Source organism: Papaver somniferum, chromosome 6, assembly GCF_003573695.1.
Source record: "Papaver somniferum cultivar HN1 chromosome 6, ASM357369v1, whole genome shotgun sequence".
In the NCBI taxonomy this organism is placed as follows: domain Eukaryota; kingdom Viridiplantae; phylum Streptophyta; class Magnoliopsida; order Ranunculales; family Papaveraceae; genus Papaver; species Papaver somniferum.
This window is the reverse complement of record NC_039363.1, coordinates 9908418-9923881: the sequence shown is the minus strand read 5'-3', so window position 1 is coordinate 9923881 and position 15464 is coordinate 9908418. Positions and strand designations below refer to the sequence as shown.

At 35.3% G+C, this 15464-nt stretch overlaps 2 protein-coding genes and 1 long non-coding RNA gene across 3 annotated transcripts; all 3 read left to right on the top strand.

Annotated features, from left to right (window-relative positions):
• The first annotated feature begins 207 nt into the window (after positions 1 to 207).
• LOC113286885 (metallophosphoesterase 1-like) lies at positions 208 to 4867 on the top strand. The gene is made up of 4 exons (XM_026535518.1): positions 208 to 617; positions 1633 to 2228; positions 2923 to 3009; positions 4214 to 4867. The coding sequence occupies exons 1-4, from the start codon at positions 366 to 368 to the stop codon at positions 4482 to 4484; spliced, it is 1206 nt and encodes a 401-aa protein (XP_026391303.1). The 5' UTR covers positions 208 to 365; the 3' UTR covers positions 4485 to 4867.
• A 609-nt stretch (positions 4868 to 5476) lies between these two features.
• LOC113285419 (annexin A13-like) lies at positions 5477 to 6988 on the top strand. Its single transcript, XM_026534304.1, has 4 exons — positions 5477 to 5655; positions 5804 to 5955; positions 6043 to 6264; positions 6357 to 6988. The coding sequence occupies exons 1-4, from the start codon at positions 5586 to 5588 to the stop codon at positions 6852 to 6854; spliced, it is 942 nt and encodes a 313-aa protein (XP_026390089.1). The 5' UTR covers positions 5477 to 5585; the 3' UTR covers positions 6855 to 6988.
• A 2570-nt stretch (positions 6989 to 9558) lies between these two features.
• Positions 9559 to 12915, top strand: LOC113285418. Its single transcript, XR_003328649.1, has 6 exons — positions 9559 to 9822; positions 9957 to 10092; positions 10540 to 10629; positions 11227 to 11574; positions 11682 to 11773; positions 12637 to 12915. It is a non-coding gene; the product is annotated as an uncharacterized LOC113285418 (long non-coding RNA).
• Positions 12916 to 15464: the final 2549 nt, after the last annotated feature.

Sequence of the window (15464 nt, the reverse complement as noted above, 5' to 3'; positions counted from 1 at the left end):
AAAAGATTCCACACTGATTTTTGTTTTTTGTTCTCTTTAACTCTACCTATTGACTCTGACCGACCAAATGAAAAGACTTGCCGGTTTGACTCATCAAGTGAAAAGACTGAAATAACCCCTACTTTGTCAATTATCACAGCTCAGATTTCAGAGTAAAGATCTGAGATAGAGGATAGACGTGCCTCAATTTAGATCATCAATGGCGAAGAAACATACTGAAGAAGAAGAAGAAGGAGAAGAAGATATCACTAGTAAATCCGAAACCCTAGATTTCTTTGCTCTGTTCTCGAATGGGTTTAGGGTTTCTTCTTCTTCTTCATCTTCATCTTCTTCTCCATTCTTCTTCTTAGTGGATATCTTTAAAGATGATGTTTGCATGGAAATCACTATTCCCATTTATTCTTGTACTTGGTTTTATAATTTTTGAAGAGAGAATTTCAATTCCTTCTTGTAAAGAAGAAATCATTTCCAATGATGAAGATATTGTTAGAGATGAGGAAGGAGGAGCTGATGATGTTAGAGTTATGATGGTGGCTAATTTGTTATTAATGGGATCTGATGATGCTGGTTATATCAATAGTTATTTCAGATATTCTTATATGGCTAAGTTTTTCAGGGTATGATTTCTTTCATTTTTCAGATTTTAGAATTATTTGTTATGGATTTTGAATTTGTTTTAGTATTTTGCCTCTTTTGTTTTTATATTTTGGTTTTAGCTATTTGAAGAAACTAGAGAAACATAGTTGCTCTAATTAGTTGGAAGCATTACAAAAATGTGAGATACCAAATTTAGTTGACTTTATCAGTGGTTTGCAAGTTTGCAACTTGAAATTTAGAGTCTGGTTGGGGAAATAATCAAGAAATTAGGTCGTCAATTTGTTGCTTTGTTATCGTTGCATATGCAATTTGAATATGTCAAGATAGCTAGTGATTGTTTGTTACTTGGTCAAATTCCGAAGCAAATGTAACATGGGTTTCCCTAGGGCCAGCAACTTTTACCTTGGATTTTACAGTGTTGTGACGTATCTACTCCGTACGCAGTTAAATTTTGAGACACCATGGATACTAATGTAACTTACGGTTGACCAGTTGTGGAAAATTCTAGGAGAGCTAATTTGATGCTTTTTTCTATTTTGTTTTGTGAATCAGAAATTATTTGAATGTTGAAGCCTGATTGTTATAGTTTTAAGGATGTTTGACTGTAACAGATGATAGGTTTCATCAAATTTGATAAACTTAAGGTTTTTTCGGTGGTTTGCAGCTTAAAAGTTAGAGTTTGCTTGGCTAAGTAAGTTAAAAATTGGTTCTTAATGGGTTTCTTATCTCCTGGGGTTTAGCATAATGTCAATATGTTTAATAATTCTATGCTGCTTTGTATCTCCTCTTACAAGTGAATCACTAGTGTTTGTCATTGTTTGTTAGTCGTTACTTTGGTCAAATTCTCAAGGATACTTCAAATACAGTTGAAGTAACGCCTCTCGAGTTTTACTTTAGAGTTTAGAGTCTGGCTTATCACGACGGATCTATTCCATGCTTGATTCATGACAAACGGAGACGAAATAACTAAGTTGTTCCTTTACGTTAATTCTTGGAGACCTAATGTAAGTGTTCTTGTTTGTCGTTGTGAATCAGAAATCATTTGACAGACTGAAGCCTGATATGCTTATAGTATTGGGAGATGTTTCGGCGAGAGGGTCAGAGTTAACAAACAATAAATGGTTATCGGTGCTTCAGCAATTTCAATGGATGTTGGGTCCGTTTCTTAGCCATCCTATGCATATCGTTGTCGGTGATAGGGATATTGGAGAATGCAGTGAATTAAATGCCAAATTTGTTAGTCGGATAGCTGGTAGTCTGCCAGGATTGGATACTGCTGGTTGTGGTGCTTTCGAGGTGAGCAATATTAGCTTTGTTTCACTCAATGCTGTGGCTATGCTTTGTGGCAATAATGATTTAAGATTTAGTGTCGAGAAAGTGATAGAGAAGGAACATTTGGATGTGAAATTCCATAGCAAGGGTTCAGCAGGAGGAGTAAGTGAGCCTAAAAAGGTGGAGAATAAACTTACTAACTTGGGTTGGAAAGAGAATACTCTGTCATCTCGTTCTGGTCCTGTACTCTTACTACACTTTCCACTGCACAGAACAAGTCACAACGGTGGAGCAATCAATGTTGTTAAGAGAACCCATTCAACCAAGTCATATGGCATTTCAAATTCTGTTGAGAATAGGTAGGTTACTTTTGTCGGTTGTAAATTTTCTTCTTATGGAATTTCATGAAATCTGTGTTTTGTTTGTAGTTAATCAAAATATTCTATTCACCTTTTTTTTTGGCATTATGGCTTAAATCATTCGAGGGGCATACTCATGATTGAAATTGACTGAGGTCCTTGGACTCTAAAGCTCCTTCAGTAGTTGCATTTCTTGTTTCAAAGCTATTGCATTGATTCTGTTCATATTACTCTGTTTTTAAGAGACACAAGATTTTCCCTTACTAGATTATAAACATGTAGAAGATGAATCATAAATACCACAGGGAAGGTAGCTTATTTGTGATAACTTTAATGTGGATTGTGTTTGATGATGTGGAGTGTGTGTATAAAGTTGAGCACAAGACTTTACTTTTTTCATGTTACATCACCAGTTAGATTGATCAATCACCCTACTTCTTTTGCTAATTACAGTCTTGGAAGTATATAAATAATATAGGTGATATTTCTGAGTCTCTTAAGCTTTGCACTTCTCATCTTGTTTCTACTGTCATATGAATATATGTTTATTTTAAGAGACGTAACCCGCATGATGTGACCTGTTATATGCTCGCAGTTTGTCATGTTCGAATTCATCCTCTCACCATATTAGTAATCACAGCTTGTTTGGTCATACACTCATACTTTTCCTGTTTTTTTGTTTTTGATTTTGCAGAGGGTTTTCTGGAACAGGTCAATATGAGTTGATGCAGACTGTTCCCCCAAATGCAACTGAATACATCTTCCAGGCTCTCAAGCCAAGGTAATCACTACATTTTCAATTTACATTTCCATGTTCTTCCATCGTCTCCCTCTTTCATAATTTCTTATGGTTCATAAAAAAGCAAAAAAGATCCTTTACACGGCACACATCCTCGGCAGTGGCAGAGCCAAGATTCTATGTAGGGGTGGGCGGGGAAAGAATTTCATACTTTGTGCAGGTAAACAAGAGCTCATAGGTTCAGGGATAAATATAACTTTAGGATTTGGGAAGCTTTGGAGCCAGTTTGCAAGTGGGGGCAACTGATCCCACTTGTCCCTATTTGGTTCTGTCCCATACTCGCTTATTACGCCTAGAAAATGGCAGTAAATTGCTACAGGGGCGGAGCCAGGTAAGGGCAAGTGGGGTCAGTTGTCCCCACTTGCCAATTGACTCTAAAGTTTCCCCAAATCTAAACTTAAGATTATCCCCTTAGACTTATCTTGTATCTCTCACTTTCTGCACCAAACAGATTTGCCCCTTCTTACTTGGAATCCTAGCTCTAATACTGGATAATAAAAAGTTTGTCCATTCTAGCTATTTGTGGACTCTAGATTCATCTCTTTTAAACCTGATAGAATAATGAAAAAATAGAGGTGATGGTTAATGTATTAATTTTGGTAGCTTTTGCAGGATAGTATCCTACTTTATGGGCTCATAAAAGAGATTGAAGCGGAATTTTAAGGGGTTTAAGGGATACAAATATAACTTTAGGCTTTGAGAAGCTTTGGAACCAGTTGGCAAGTGGAGTCAGTTGACCCACTTACCCCTATCTGGCTTCGTCCTGATTCTTAATTATTACGCATAGAAAATGGTTCGTAGATCCCATACATGCGTTTATATAATTGATAGATTGCTACGGGACGGAGCGGATTAAGGGCAAGTGGGGTCAATTGCCTCCACTTGCCAATTAACTCTAAAGCTTCCCCAAGTTGAAATTTTGATTATCCCTTTAAACTTAACTTTTGATCTCTTGTTTCTCCCACAAAGCAGAATACTTATTTTTTGCCTCCCTTTTACCTAGTAAAACTCAAGCTTTGCCACCGGATTGCTACATCTTTAAGCTTTGGGGGTTAAATGATCTGACTGTGAGCTTACCTTCTATTCTGGCCGTGTGTACTCTAGGTTCATCTCGTTGTAAACTGTGGCAATAGAAAGAAAAACAAAAAGAGGTGATGCTTAATGTATGAATTGGTAGTTTTTGCAGGATAGTATTTAGTGCACACACCCATGAGTTCTGTGACTATACACACAGGGATGGGACACGAGAGATTACTGTTCCCGCCATGACCTGGGATGCAAGGGATGATCCTGGTTTTGTTATTGCGACTTTTGGAAGAAATAGAGCTGTGACTGTCAGCCAGTGCTCTCTTGCACGAGAATCCCATGTATTAACGGCATACATTTCTATTCTTGTTTTGTTAATATCTACAATGGTTATTGTGCTTAAATCTCAATTGACGCAATCAGAGATATGACCAAGTATAGATCCCTTACTGTGTTCATCAAACCAAAAAAGATGCAGTACAGCTTGTTCTTGTCCTCTCCCTCAACAAGACATGGTGATTCATTGATTTCTTGCGGTACCTTTTATTATGGCATCTAAATGGAAGAAGACATGCAAATAGAACGGTCAGGACTATTGATTGAATTTTTCTTCAACCTTTACTAGCAGATACCTAAAAGTTGGTACAAAGTACTTGGGCAAAAGGAAAACTAAACAAGTGTAAATGTAAGGATGTATACGAGGACTGTCTTTATCCTATATCATGTCATGTTTGATACTTTCGGACTTTATTTTGTGCTTTCTAGTTCTTTGCTGGTGGTGAATTGATAATGGATTTCCGGAAACAACCGGGTTGCTTCGTGCTGGCCAAAAATAGTGTGCAATCTTGTATGCGTTTTACATAGTAGTGACATCCGATTCGAAATGGTGTGAAATGTTGTATGCGTTTCACATTGTAGTGACACTCAATTCCAACTGGTTAAATAATGATCTTCTATATACTCATATGTGTGGACAAGTCGAGTAAGTAGAGTTCATTCGGCCATTAACTAAAACAATCAATGAAAATCAAATGTCACCTAAATGCAATCCTGAACAAAATCCCCTTTTACTTTGTCTGAACATTCTTCAAAATATGCCTTTTTTCTCTTGATCCGTTGAACTAAATAAAATTTTCAACGGCAAACAAGAATGGTTCATTCCTCCCACCCACTGAGACAAGTTTGACGTGAATATGGTCTATCAATTCAAAAACATATTTTAGGCCATTGACATCAAAGTCAGCTTCATAGCTGGTAGGTATAGAGATAGTGCATGAGAAAAATGTCAAAATGTGAACGGCGTTTGAAATAGGAACCAAGTATAAATTCCTTATTCTTCACTCTCTTTTTATTTTCATTCTTTAGTGTTTCTTTAAAATTTATTCTGTAAATATATATTCTTGTTTGATATTGACAAGCAAAACTCAAAATTCATTCCCATTTGCTTTTTTTTCACTATAAAATGAGGTCGGATCATTCTAATCCTTTCAATACCCCATTACAATTGTTACTTTGATCTTCAACAAATACCAATGGCTTCCTCTTCTCAAATCTCTAAGAAATATGAATTTGATTGTCAATACCTCCATTGTTTTTTCTCGAGTAAGTTGCGAAAATGATTTATTTTCATTCATTTACTTTGCATGATTTTTGCATATATATATATATATATATTTTTTTTTTTACGTGTAAATAAATTGCGCTTTTGCATAGTTCTAAGAGTTTTGCTTATGGTTATGGGACTCAACAGGCAATGATTTAAGCAACCAGCAAAAGATTGTGAAGATACTAACAAGTAAGAATTTGGAAGAACTCAAGCTAATTCAACAACTTTATCGATCTGTTTATGGCGAAGATCTTCTTAACTTGGTTAACAATACACGGAAGAAAAATGAATTCGCAGTAAGTCTTCAAAACTTGTTTGATCAGTTATGTGTAATTATATGCATTCAACTTAATTTTGTTGAGCAGTGGATCTTTTGCATGCAGAGGGTTGTTTATCTTCGATTAAGTGAACCAAATGCGCGAGACGCTGAGATGCTATGGAATGCAGTTTTTGGTTCCGGTTCTGTAAATCTCAGCACCGTCATTGAGATTTTGTGCTCTCGCCCTTCTCTGGAGCTTTACTCAGTTAAACAAGCTTATCATTATGTGTACAACACCAATCTCGAGCATGATCTTGCACTCAAAATCAGTGGGAGTTTCAAAGAGGTAAATTTTATTTGAGCTTCTAAATATTAGTCGATAAATTGTTTATGTTATATAGTGAGTTGGTGAACTTAATATGGCTATCTTTTGGGTAGATTTTGGTTGCAGTTGCAAAGTCGAGTCGTTGTTATAACGGCAAGGTTAGCACAAGCATGGCAATGTGTGATTCAAAGACACTCTATGAAGCAATGGAGAGTGGAAGATGCATAGATGAGAAGACTATAATTTCGATAATGAGCCAGAGATCAACCGAACAACTGAAATCTATTTTCATTTCATACAAACAACTCTACGGCCATGAATTTTCAAAATCACTTAAATGTAACAAATGTGGACAATTCGGAAAGGAACTTCGAACTATTGTCCGCAGCATTCAGTATCCTGACAAATATTTCGCGAAGAAGTTAAGAAAATCGAGCAACAATGATGTTAGAGAAGTGCTTATTCGCACCATTATTACACGACATGGAATCGATATTAAGGATATCAATCAGGCTTATGCTAGTAAGGCTGGTAATACTCTTCAAAGCTTATTAAGGAGGAAGTTTGATGATACATTCATGGCTCAATTTCTAGTTGAACTTCTTAACTAACTTTTCGGGTTTTGGATACTATGTATGGGGATTATAGTAAGCTTAATTAGTATGATTATGTTTTGGCATGCTTAGGCATAACCAAATAAGATTACATCATATGTTAATTTAATAATATTTATTAGAAATAAAAAAATGGAACCTTTGTGGGTAGGACTCCATGTAAGGTTTAGTTTTGTTAGTATACGAACAAAACTCCCATATGCAGTCGACACTAAACACAGTCTTTTTTAGTTTTGTTATTATACGAACAAAACTCCCATATGCAGTCATATCATATAATTAAAGAATAAAGATAACTAAGTAGGAGACGAATCTAAATTCCGAGCTTGTCGACGCATCCAAAATGATTGTTGTCTATCACCGATTTCTTGTAATGGGTAAGGATTGGAGATTGCTATTAAAGAAGTGAGTCCCTCTTCTCATCCAATTTGCTACAATTATCCCATATACATCAGATTTGGAAAAGAAGAGAAGACTCAATTCTCAAACCTAATTATTTTTATAGTTGTGTTGATTCTTATACATTTATTGATTGGATTTAAGGGCTGCTATATGTATGTGTTGTAACTCAACTATTACATTTATCATGACCTTAATCTTCGCAAGATCTTTATGTTTGCTATTTACTGTGAGTGTTTATGTATATAGAATTTTCTTACATTGGTATCAGAGCCAGGTTGTGCCTTGGTTAAGAATCTGATTTATTATTAGAAATACTATTGATTGGATGCTTCCTTTATATACCTGATTGATTGCAATTGTTTATATGCATGGAAAGTATTTGATACGATGTCTGAAACAGTCCCGCGACTAAATATGCAACATACTTTCATGTGTACTGATACTCACCGATTATTCACAACTATTTAGACATCAATAAATATTGATTTGTATGATGTGTAAGATATTACGGCATTCAAGTTTGATTACTAAACTAACACGTCAAGGTCCATCATATACTGGGTTTGGAGGACCACTAAAGTGATCATCCATAAAGTATAAGTTATACAAGCTTTCTGCCCAAAGGTGATTGTTTTCTGTTCATTCAATTGTTTTTGTTTCAACACCAATTAGATCACAAGTATGTGCTCACAAGCAATAAACTACTAGTACTGCCCAAAGGTGTCAAGTGGCTTTATGCGTGAACTAGGTAGGACAAAGTGATTTATAGCACTAGTAGAAAATGACGTTTCTAGGACCCACATCAGAGACCCTCGGTAACAGTAGTTGATCCATTGACCAAAAATAGTGGTATGTGATATGATAAAAACACGGAGAAATTCTGAGATGATTACTAGCCGTCTCTGAATAATTACTATTTTGCCCAAAAACTGCTGCCGATCCCGCGACCCTTCATAACCGATTCACATTTGATAATTTTTTATTATTTGATGGAGCATATAAATACTTCTTTCTCTCACCCATTTCTAATCTTTCTTTCTCTTTCTTCTTCTGCTCTCGGTCTCCCTCTCTAACCTAAGGAACTGGCTCCATGGAAATGGAGAAATCAATAAACCTTCGATGTAGTTTCAACCAAACAAATAAAAATCCACCCTTTTCTTGATTCTGATTTTAAAATCCCTAAACTCACTTGTCCAGTTGTAAATCTCAAATATGTTGGGAACACATTCAATCCAATTTTTTTTTTCTTCTATCATTCTAGGTCTTTATCAAAATCTCTAACTAGATCTAAATAAATAATCATCTCATGGATGATTACTGCTAAAGCTGTTTGTTTTAGGGTGTTCTAGGATTTTCGAATCTGAAATTATGATTGTATGATGGAATTGGAGAAAGGGTTTTCTATGAATCTGGAAGATAAAGATGAAGAGAATTTGGGGTTGGAAGGAGATGAGTTCGCTGCAATAATTGAAGAAGATGATGATTAAAAATGGGTTTCTGCTATTGTCGATAGAAGAAGCGGATCGGTAAGAGAATTGAAATCACGTATTTGAGAATTAGAAGATGGAATTAGTGATATCATGACAATAATCAATTAGGGTTGCACTGGATTCGAAGTCAGATGGGTTTGATGTTGTTGTTATGGAGAGGAGAAATCAGAGAAGGTTACAAACAAATTGAAGTTCTTAGAAGTCTGAGATTGAGAATTCAAGAGATTGCACGTTAAGATTTTCCATTTAATTTTCTGATTTTTTTTCTATTAGATTTTTTGTTTGTTGACAGAGTTTTAATTATTATTTGTTTTTATTTGATTTTTCATAAATTTCATTAGGTACATCTGCACTTCTTGAAGAGCTTCTTCAGGTATAACATCTATCGGCATTTTTTAGAAGCAATTTGGTGTTTCGTTACGGAATTATTGACACATCGGTGTGCTGATAGAGTAACTTTTTTATTCTAGGTTTGTAGTTAGATGATTGGTATGCTGATGAGGGGATTATAAGCATGATAGGGTAATTTGGTTTGATCTGATGTTGGGTCACGTTTTTTCTTTGATACATGTTGGGTTTACATTTTGAAGGAAGGAAGATCTTATGCGAGAAGCAAGGTAAGATCAAAGAAGCTTACAAGAATCTAGATGAAGGTTGGTTAAGCAACGGAGAAAAAGTTTCCCCAGTTTGCAAATTTGAATTATTACTTTGGCCTACAAGGATTTACCTTTAGCTTGTACATGCATTTTCATCTTAGCACCATCGATTTTGTTCCATGATCAAAAGTGGTCCAACTTTTCAGAAGTATTTTGGACTGAAATATGTTGTTAAACCATGTTTACCTTTATCTTGTTGTGCAGAATTCAGAATCGTTAGATGAGCATAAGTTATTATTTAGTTTATAGTGTTACTCGATAACTATGTAATTATCTTAATTAGATTGTCACGTTGTTGAATATCTTTTGAAACTGTTGGCTTGTTCGGAGGTGATGATGGAAAGAAAGGTGGCGCGGGCATCAGGAAACAAGCTGAATCTGGGGATTGCGCATATGTGATCAGAAACTATCGTCGAGGTGATCTTCATGGTTCTCTGCAATGCTTTCTTCATTTGTTAAGTTGCTAATTTTTTTGTTTAACCATGGTCTCTTCTTCAAAACCAAGATCTTTGTAGTTAAACTTCTAATGCCAATACTGATTTTTCCTACAGGCATGTGAAAGTTCTGACTTCTGAGTTGGGGAGCTTCAATTTTTGTTGTTAATTAAACCATGGTCTCACCTTCAAAATCAGTACACCCGCAGTCTCTTGGAGGTTGGTACTTTAAGTTCGTGGAGTATCATTTAAGGTAAACATAAAAAATGCCATTTTTTGAACCATTCTGTTATATTGTTTGTTTGTTGGTTAGCTTTATAAGTGGTTTACTTCTTTTGTTTCCAGGTCACACTTCCTTGCTAATCTTTGCTAAATTAACAAGCATTTGATAATCTATTTATTCCTCTTAAAACTAATTTGTCATGTAGCTCATTTTGGACATAACTTGTCCTGTAGATCATCTTGTAATGATGTTTTCTATTCTGAATAAAACTTGAGGTATAATGATTTATCTAGTATGCACATTTGCTGGAATATTTATTTATGTATGCTGAATCCTACATTTATAAGTTGCTACGTGAATTTGTTAGTTTATTCAACTGTCCTGTAATCAATATCCTAAGAATTTGCAGTCTAGGGTTTTCTTAATTGAGAGTTTCTTTTAGATTCATCTAACTCTGACTAGGGAATTTTCTTTCAGATTAATGGGAAGGAATTCGGTGTTGCCCCAAGTTAGGACAGTGACAAATTGTTCGTCGGCAATATATGAAAGACATGAACAAAGGAAGCTGTAAGTATGACGATACCTTCTTGATTGATTTGCGTTGAGTCGAATGTTTCCTTGATCTTCAACATAGTCAAGGTTCTATGAGTATTAACTGCCAATGAGATACATTTCAGGCCACCTTGTAGCCATTCGTCTATAGTGTTCTTTTGGTGACATTTAACCTACAATGCTTCTGTTTATCATACATAAGTGTTTGAAATAGACACAACCTATGAAAATAAGGAATGTTGGGTACTAGTTAGAAATTACTTGTCTTTCATGGTGTAATTTTGTTCCATCTCAGTACTCTATAGTTGAGATCATCCATGCTGGTTGTTTAGTTTCACTTAGCCCTGTTATTTTGAATGACTTGCAATTTAAACAATTGTTGATTTTCACGAAATTGTATGGAATAGATAACTGACTGAAATAAAAATGACCATGGGCGTAGTTTGATGCTAGGTCCATGGCAGAATGTATGTTCTTTCGAAGTATTTTCCAGCTAATAGTTGATTTGATACTATTTTTTACAATAATGGCATGCTTTGATGTGAAATAATGTTATTTTTATAGTTATTGGATGCTAAGCTATTTTTTTTTCCGCATGATGATACCCAAAAGCCCCCTGCATGTGCCCCTCGTACAACTGGTGCTGGACCTGGAGTTGTAGGAGTACATGGATCCTATGTGGATGCAGATACAAAGTTGAGGTTTGTCAACTTCAAAAGGTTTATGAGAAGCTCAAAAGAAGTCGAAGAGCCATTCATCCATGCTTCTCAAGCTAGACAAGTTTTTTACTGCAGAGATGTGACAAGGGAGGATTGGAATTTGGTTTTGTAATCTCCAATAAGATCAGACCCCAATAAGAATGCTTTGGAAGATCTATCTGTCTTCACTGCAAATGCGAATGAAGATCCATCAATTTTGACAACTGTTAGAGATGATTAGTATTGGAATGAAGAAGCTCAGGTGAGGTTTCATTCTATTTCTTCTTACATGTCTCTTCTAGTAGATTCCATAATTTTATGTTTACTTTCGTTTTAATTTCATTTTCTACAATTGGTTATCTTTACAAGGGCACGAGAAGTGGGGATACACGTACGTGAATGAACTTTCCCAACACCTTATATTTCAACTGGTGGAAATCATGCAGCTCCCCTGCGCACATGTGAGTTTTCGTGTGCATCTTAAAGGCATTGTATAGTCAGAACCTTGACAATTAGTACTTGTTTAGCTCCCCAGCGCACATATGATTACTAGTTTAGCTTGTGCAAGTATTTTCTTCTTCCCATGTATCTGCCTTCGATTTCCCTGAAGCTTTTGTTTGTTGCAATCTTCTCTTATCGTAGTTATGGTTGTGTGATAACTTTCCTGCAGTTTGTGGCCAATACTGCATGTATTTATATACATCTTCCACCCAGCTAATATTATTAGTTGTTAAGTTACATATGTGATGTGACCTTCTAGAGTACCTACAACTAAGGTTTGATTTGTCAAATTTACCTCAAACATGACCTAGATTAGGTTATGGTTATGGTTGAATCACAGAGAATTCGCATGTATGCAAATTAAGAATGAAACATGTTTTTAGCACTCTTAATGATGAGGTTATTGAATCTAGTGGTACGTAGTAGTTCAGGGAAATTGAGATTGTTGGTGATGATTGAAATGAGATTGCAGCTATGGCTGGATTGGAAATAAACTGAGTTTATGATTGTATATTACAATGAGTTTTGCTTGGATTGTATAAGTTGTTCAAATGGTGTGAATTATATTTGTGGTCTTGATTAGTCTGGTAGAATGGAAATGAATATGGTTTGATCCCTGCAATTAATGATCCAATAACTGTTATCTACATGACATATATGTCAAATTACCTCACACATGTGCTTTCAGCTACTACCCATTGCTAGAATGTCTGTCGAATTACCTCACACTGTTTTACATGACCAATATCTAGTAACTTATTTTGTTCTACCGTGTATTGTGAATTGAACGAAGTCATTGTACTGTTGTTGATTTTCTTTGCAGGAAGTCGCACATTGATGCGTTGCTTGATATCATTTGTGAAGTATTGTCATAGGAGGAGCTGAATTATCATTTTGTTTTTTTTATCAGTTTATTAGTTTAGCATGTTGTTGTCAGAACTTAGCAATCTTGGACATGTATTATCTGAACTCAGTATTTCATTTTTTTTATGTAGTTTTACACCCAATGGAATGAATGTTAAAATTCTCAGTTAAATTTGAAGTTGCACTTGAATTTCAGTTAAATTTGAGTTGCATTTGAATTTCAGTTAAATTTGAGGTTGCATTTGAATTTCAGTTTGACTGTAATTTGACTTGACTGTAGTTTGACTTAACTAAACTTGACTTGACTGTTTGACTTAAATACCAGTAAGATTAATTCAGATTCAGACATTCAGACAATTCAGCTGATTTGAATCTGATTTTTTTTTATATTATAATTCAAATCTACGACTAGTATGGCGGGTCCGCATCTAGTTACTGTAAGAAACGGTCTCTGTTTAGAGACCCACGCAATAAGGGTCGTGCAATTAAAAAACGCTTTATAAACGACCATTCAAAGAACCCTACAACATGTCATTTAACTCGTATATATGACGTGTCCTGGCGGTCGCGGAATTGTTGTTTAACTCGTATATGTGACGTGTCCTGGTTTGTATCGAACCTAATAAATTAGTTCTGTAGGTATGAAGGAAGGTGATTTAGGCGTATATTGAATATGTTTCGCTGTGCTGTAGAGTGGAAAGATGTTTGCAAAATTATGTAATACACTTTAAGTTTTTCAGCTGTACCCTAAGACTGATTTATAAGTTTTGGATATACAATGCAATTTTTTTGTCGTTAAATAGAAGTTTTAGTATATACAATGAAATTGTATTTTGTCGATAAATAGATTTCTGAAATAGATTTCTTACCTATTACTATAATGATGAACTGTTAACAATTATGGATGGGAGTATTTTTTAACATCATTTGACTGGAATTGAACCACTAAGTGGTTTGAATTTTATGAAATTGAAGTCGCAGCTTGAAATTGTTTTGGGATGTATGGAGTATGACATCGCTCTCTGCGAAGACATGCCTCAAGTTCCTGAACGAAATGCAACTAAGGATGCTAAGACTGAGTATCTCAAATGGGTGAAAGCTGACAAGATGGCAATGGTTATCATTAAGTCCTCAATTGGAGATGATATTCGAGGTGGAATTCCACCTAAGGATACCGCAAAAGAGCTAATGAAATACATAAAGGAGCAGTTTACGGGATCAAAAAAGGCACTTCAGTTTACCTATTTAACCCAACTTATTTCACTCAAGTATGACGGACATGGAAATGTTCATGAACACATCCTCAATCTCTCAAAGCTTATCATTTCACTTAAGGAGTTAGAAATGAACCTAGGTACTAATTTTCTTGTTCATTTAGCTGTTGCGTCTCTTCCTCGTTCCTTTGAAACTTTCAAAGTGAAATATAATGCGCAAGAGAAGAAATGGACTGTAAACGAGTTGATTGCTTATTATGTGATGGAAGAAGAACGACAAAAGCAGGGTAAGGTGAAATATGCGAACTTAACTTATCATGGAGTTGAATAAGAAAACTTTAAGAAGAAAGGTTTTAAAAGAAACTTTAATAAGAAGAGTGGATCTGATCAGGTGACCAGGCCTTTAATTTTGTTTCGAAACCAAAGGAAACCAATTCAAAAGTGGCTGATGATAAGGAGTATCTTCCGTAAGACTAGACATTTTAAGAAGGATTGCTACAAGTATAAGGAATGGTTGAAGAAAAAAGAAGGTAGTGATCTAGTTTTTGTTTGTTTTGAAACAAATTTATTAGATTTTCCTAGTAATACTTGGTGGGTTGACTCTGGTTCCTTTGTGCATATTTCGAATTCTTTGCAGGAGTTCATAAGTCAGCGGAAACCAATAGCTGATAAGAAAGTATTTCTTGCGAATATGGATCAAGCTAAAGTTGAAGGAGTTGGAAATTCTAGGCTAGTTTTAGATGGAGGTTTTGTTATAGATTTGGAAGACACTTTCTACGTTCCTAGTATTAGTCGCAATTTAATTTCTGTTTCCAGATTGGATTCATCTAGTTATGGTTTTATGCTTGAAGGTGGTAGGCTCTCTATTAGATTTAATATGCAGAATGTTGGATTTGGTGTTTTAATTGATGGATTATATAAATTATATTTTTATATTTGATGTGCTTCGTCATTATTGTGCATGTCAGTTGATTCCTTAGCTACTTCTTCTGGAATTAAAAGATCTATTCTTAAAGAGAATTCTTCTATGTTGTGGCACAAGCGACTAGGACATATATCTAAAGAACACTTGAAGAAAATTAGTTACAGATGAAATACTGGAATCATTAGATTTTAGTGATTTTAATACTTTGATAGACTGTTGTTTGTGGGTGAAAACCGTTTCTGCTGATTTTGGTAATTTTGGGTGTGTGGATGAGAAACAAGTCTAGAACCTAAACAATGCACTGCACGAGAGTATTTTTGATTCGAGAGATCAATCTGTATAATCCTGGCCTAAACCAAGAAATGGTCGTTCCAGGCTTGCTTCGGTCACAAAGTGAAGGATAAGAGTTGGTCTTAGGAAGGGAAGCGAAGAGAGTGTTGAGACCAGAATCGTTGATTCTGAAGGTGTGGTTGTTTATGACTTGTATCTGAAAGTAGAACTGGCTAGAAGAATGGAAAGCTACCAGGTGATTTCCAGATACTGTATTGTTGGCGACCCAAAACCTTTTCTTTGGTGAAAATAGGTGAAGCCTATGTATACAAGTCATATTGAAACGTACCCTGGTCTCGTAGGAAGTGGAAACGATTG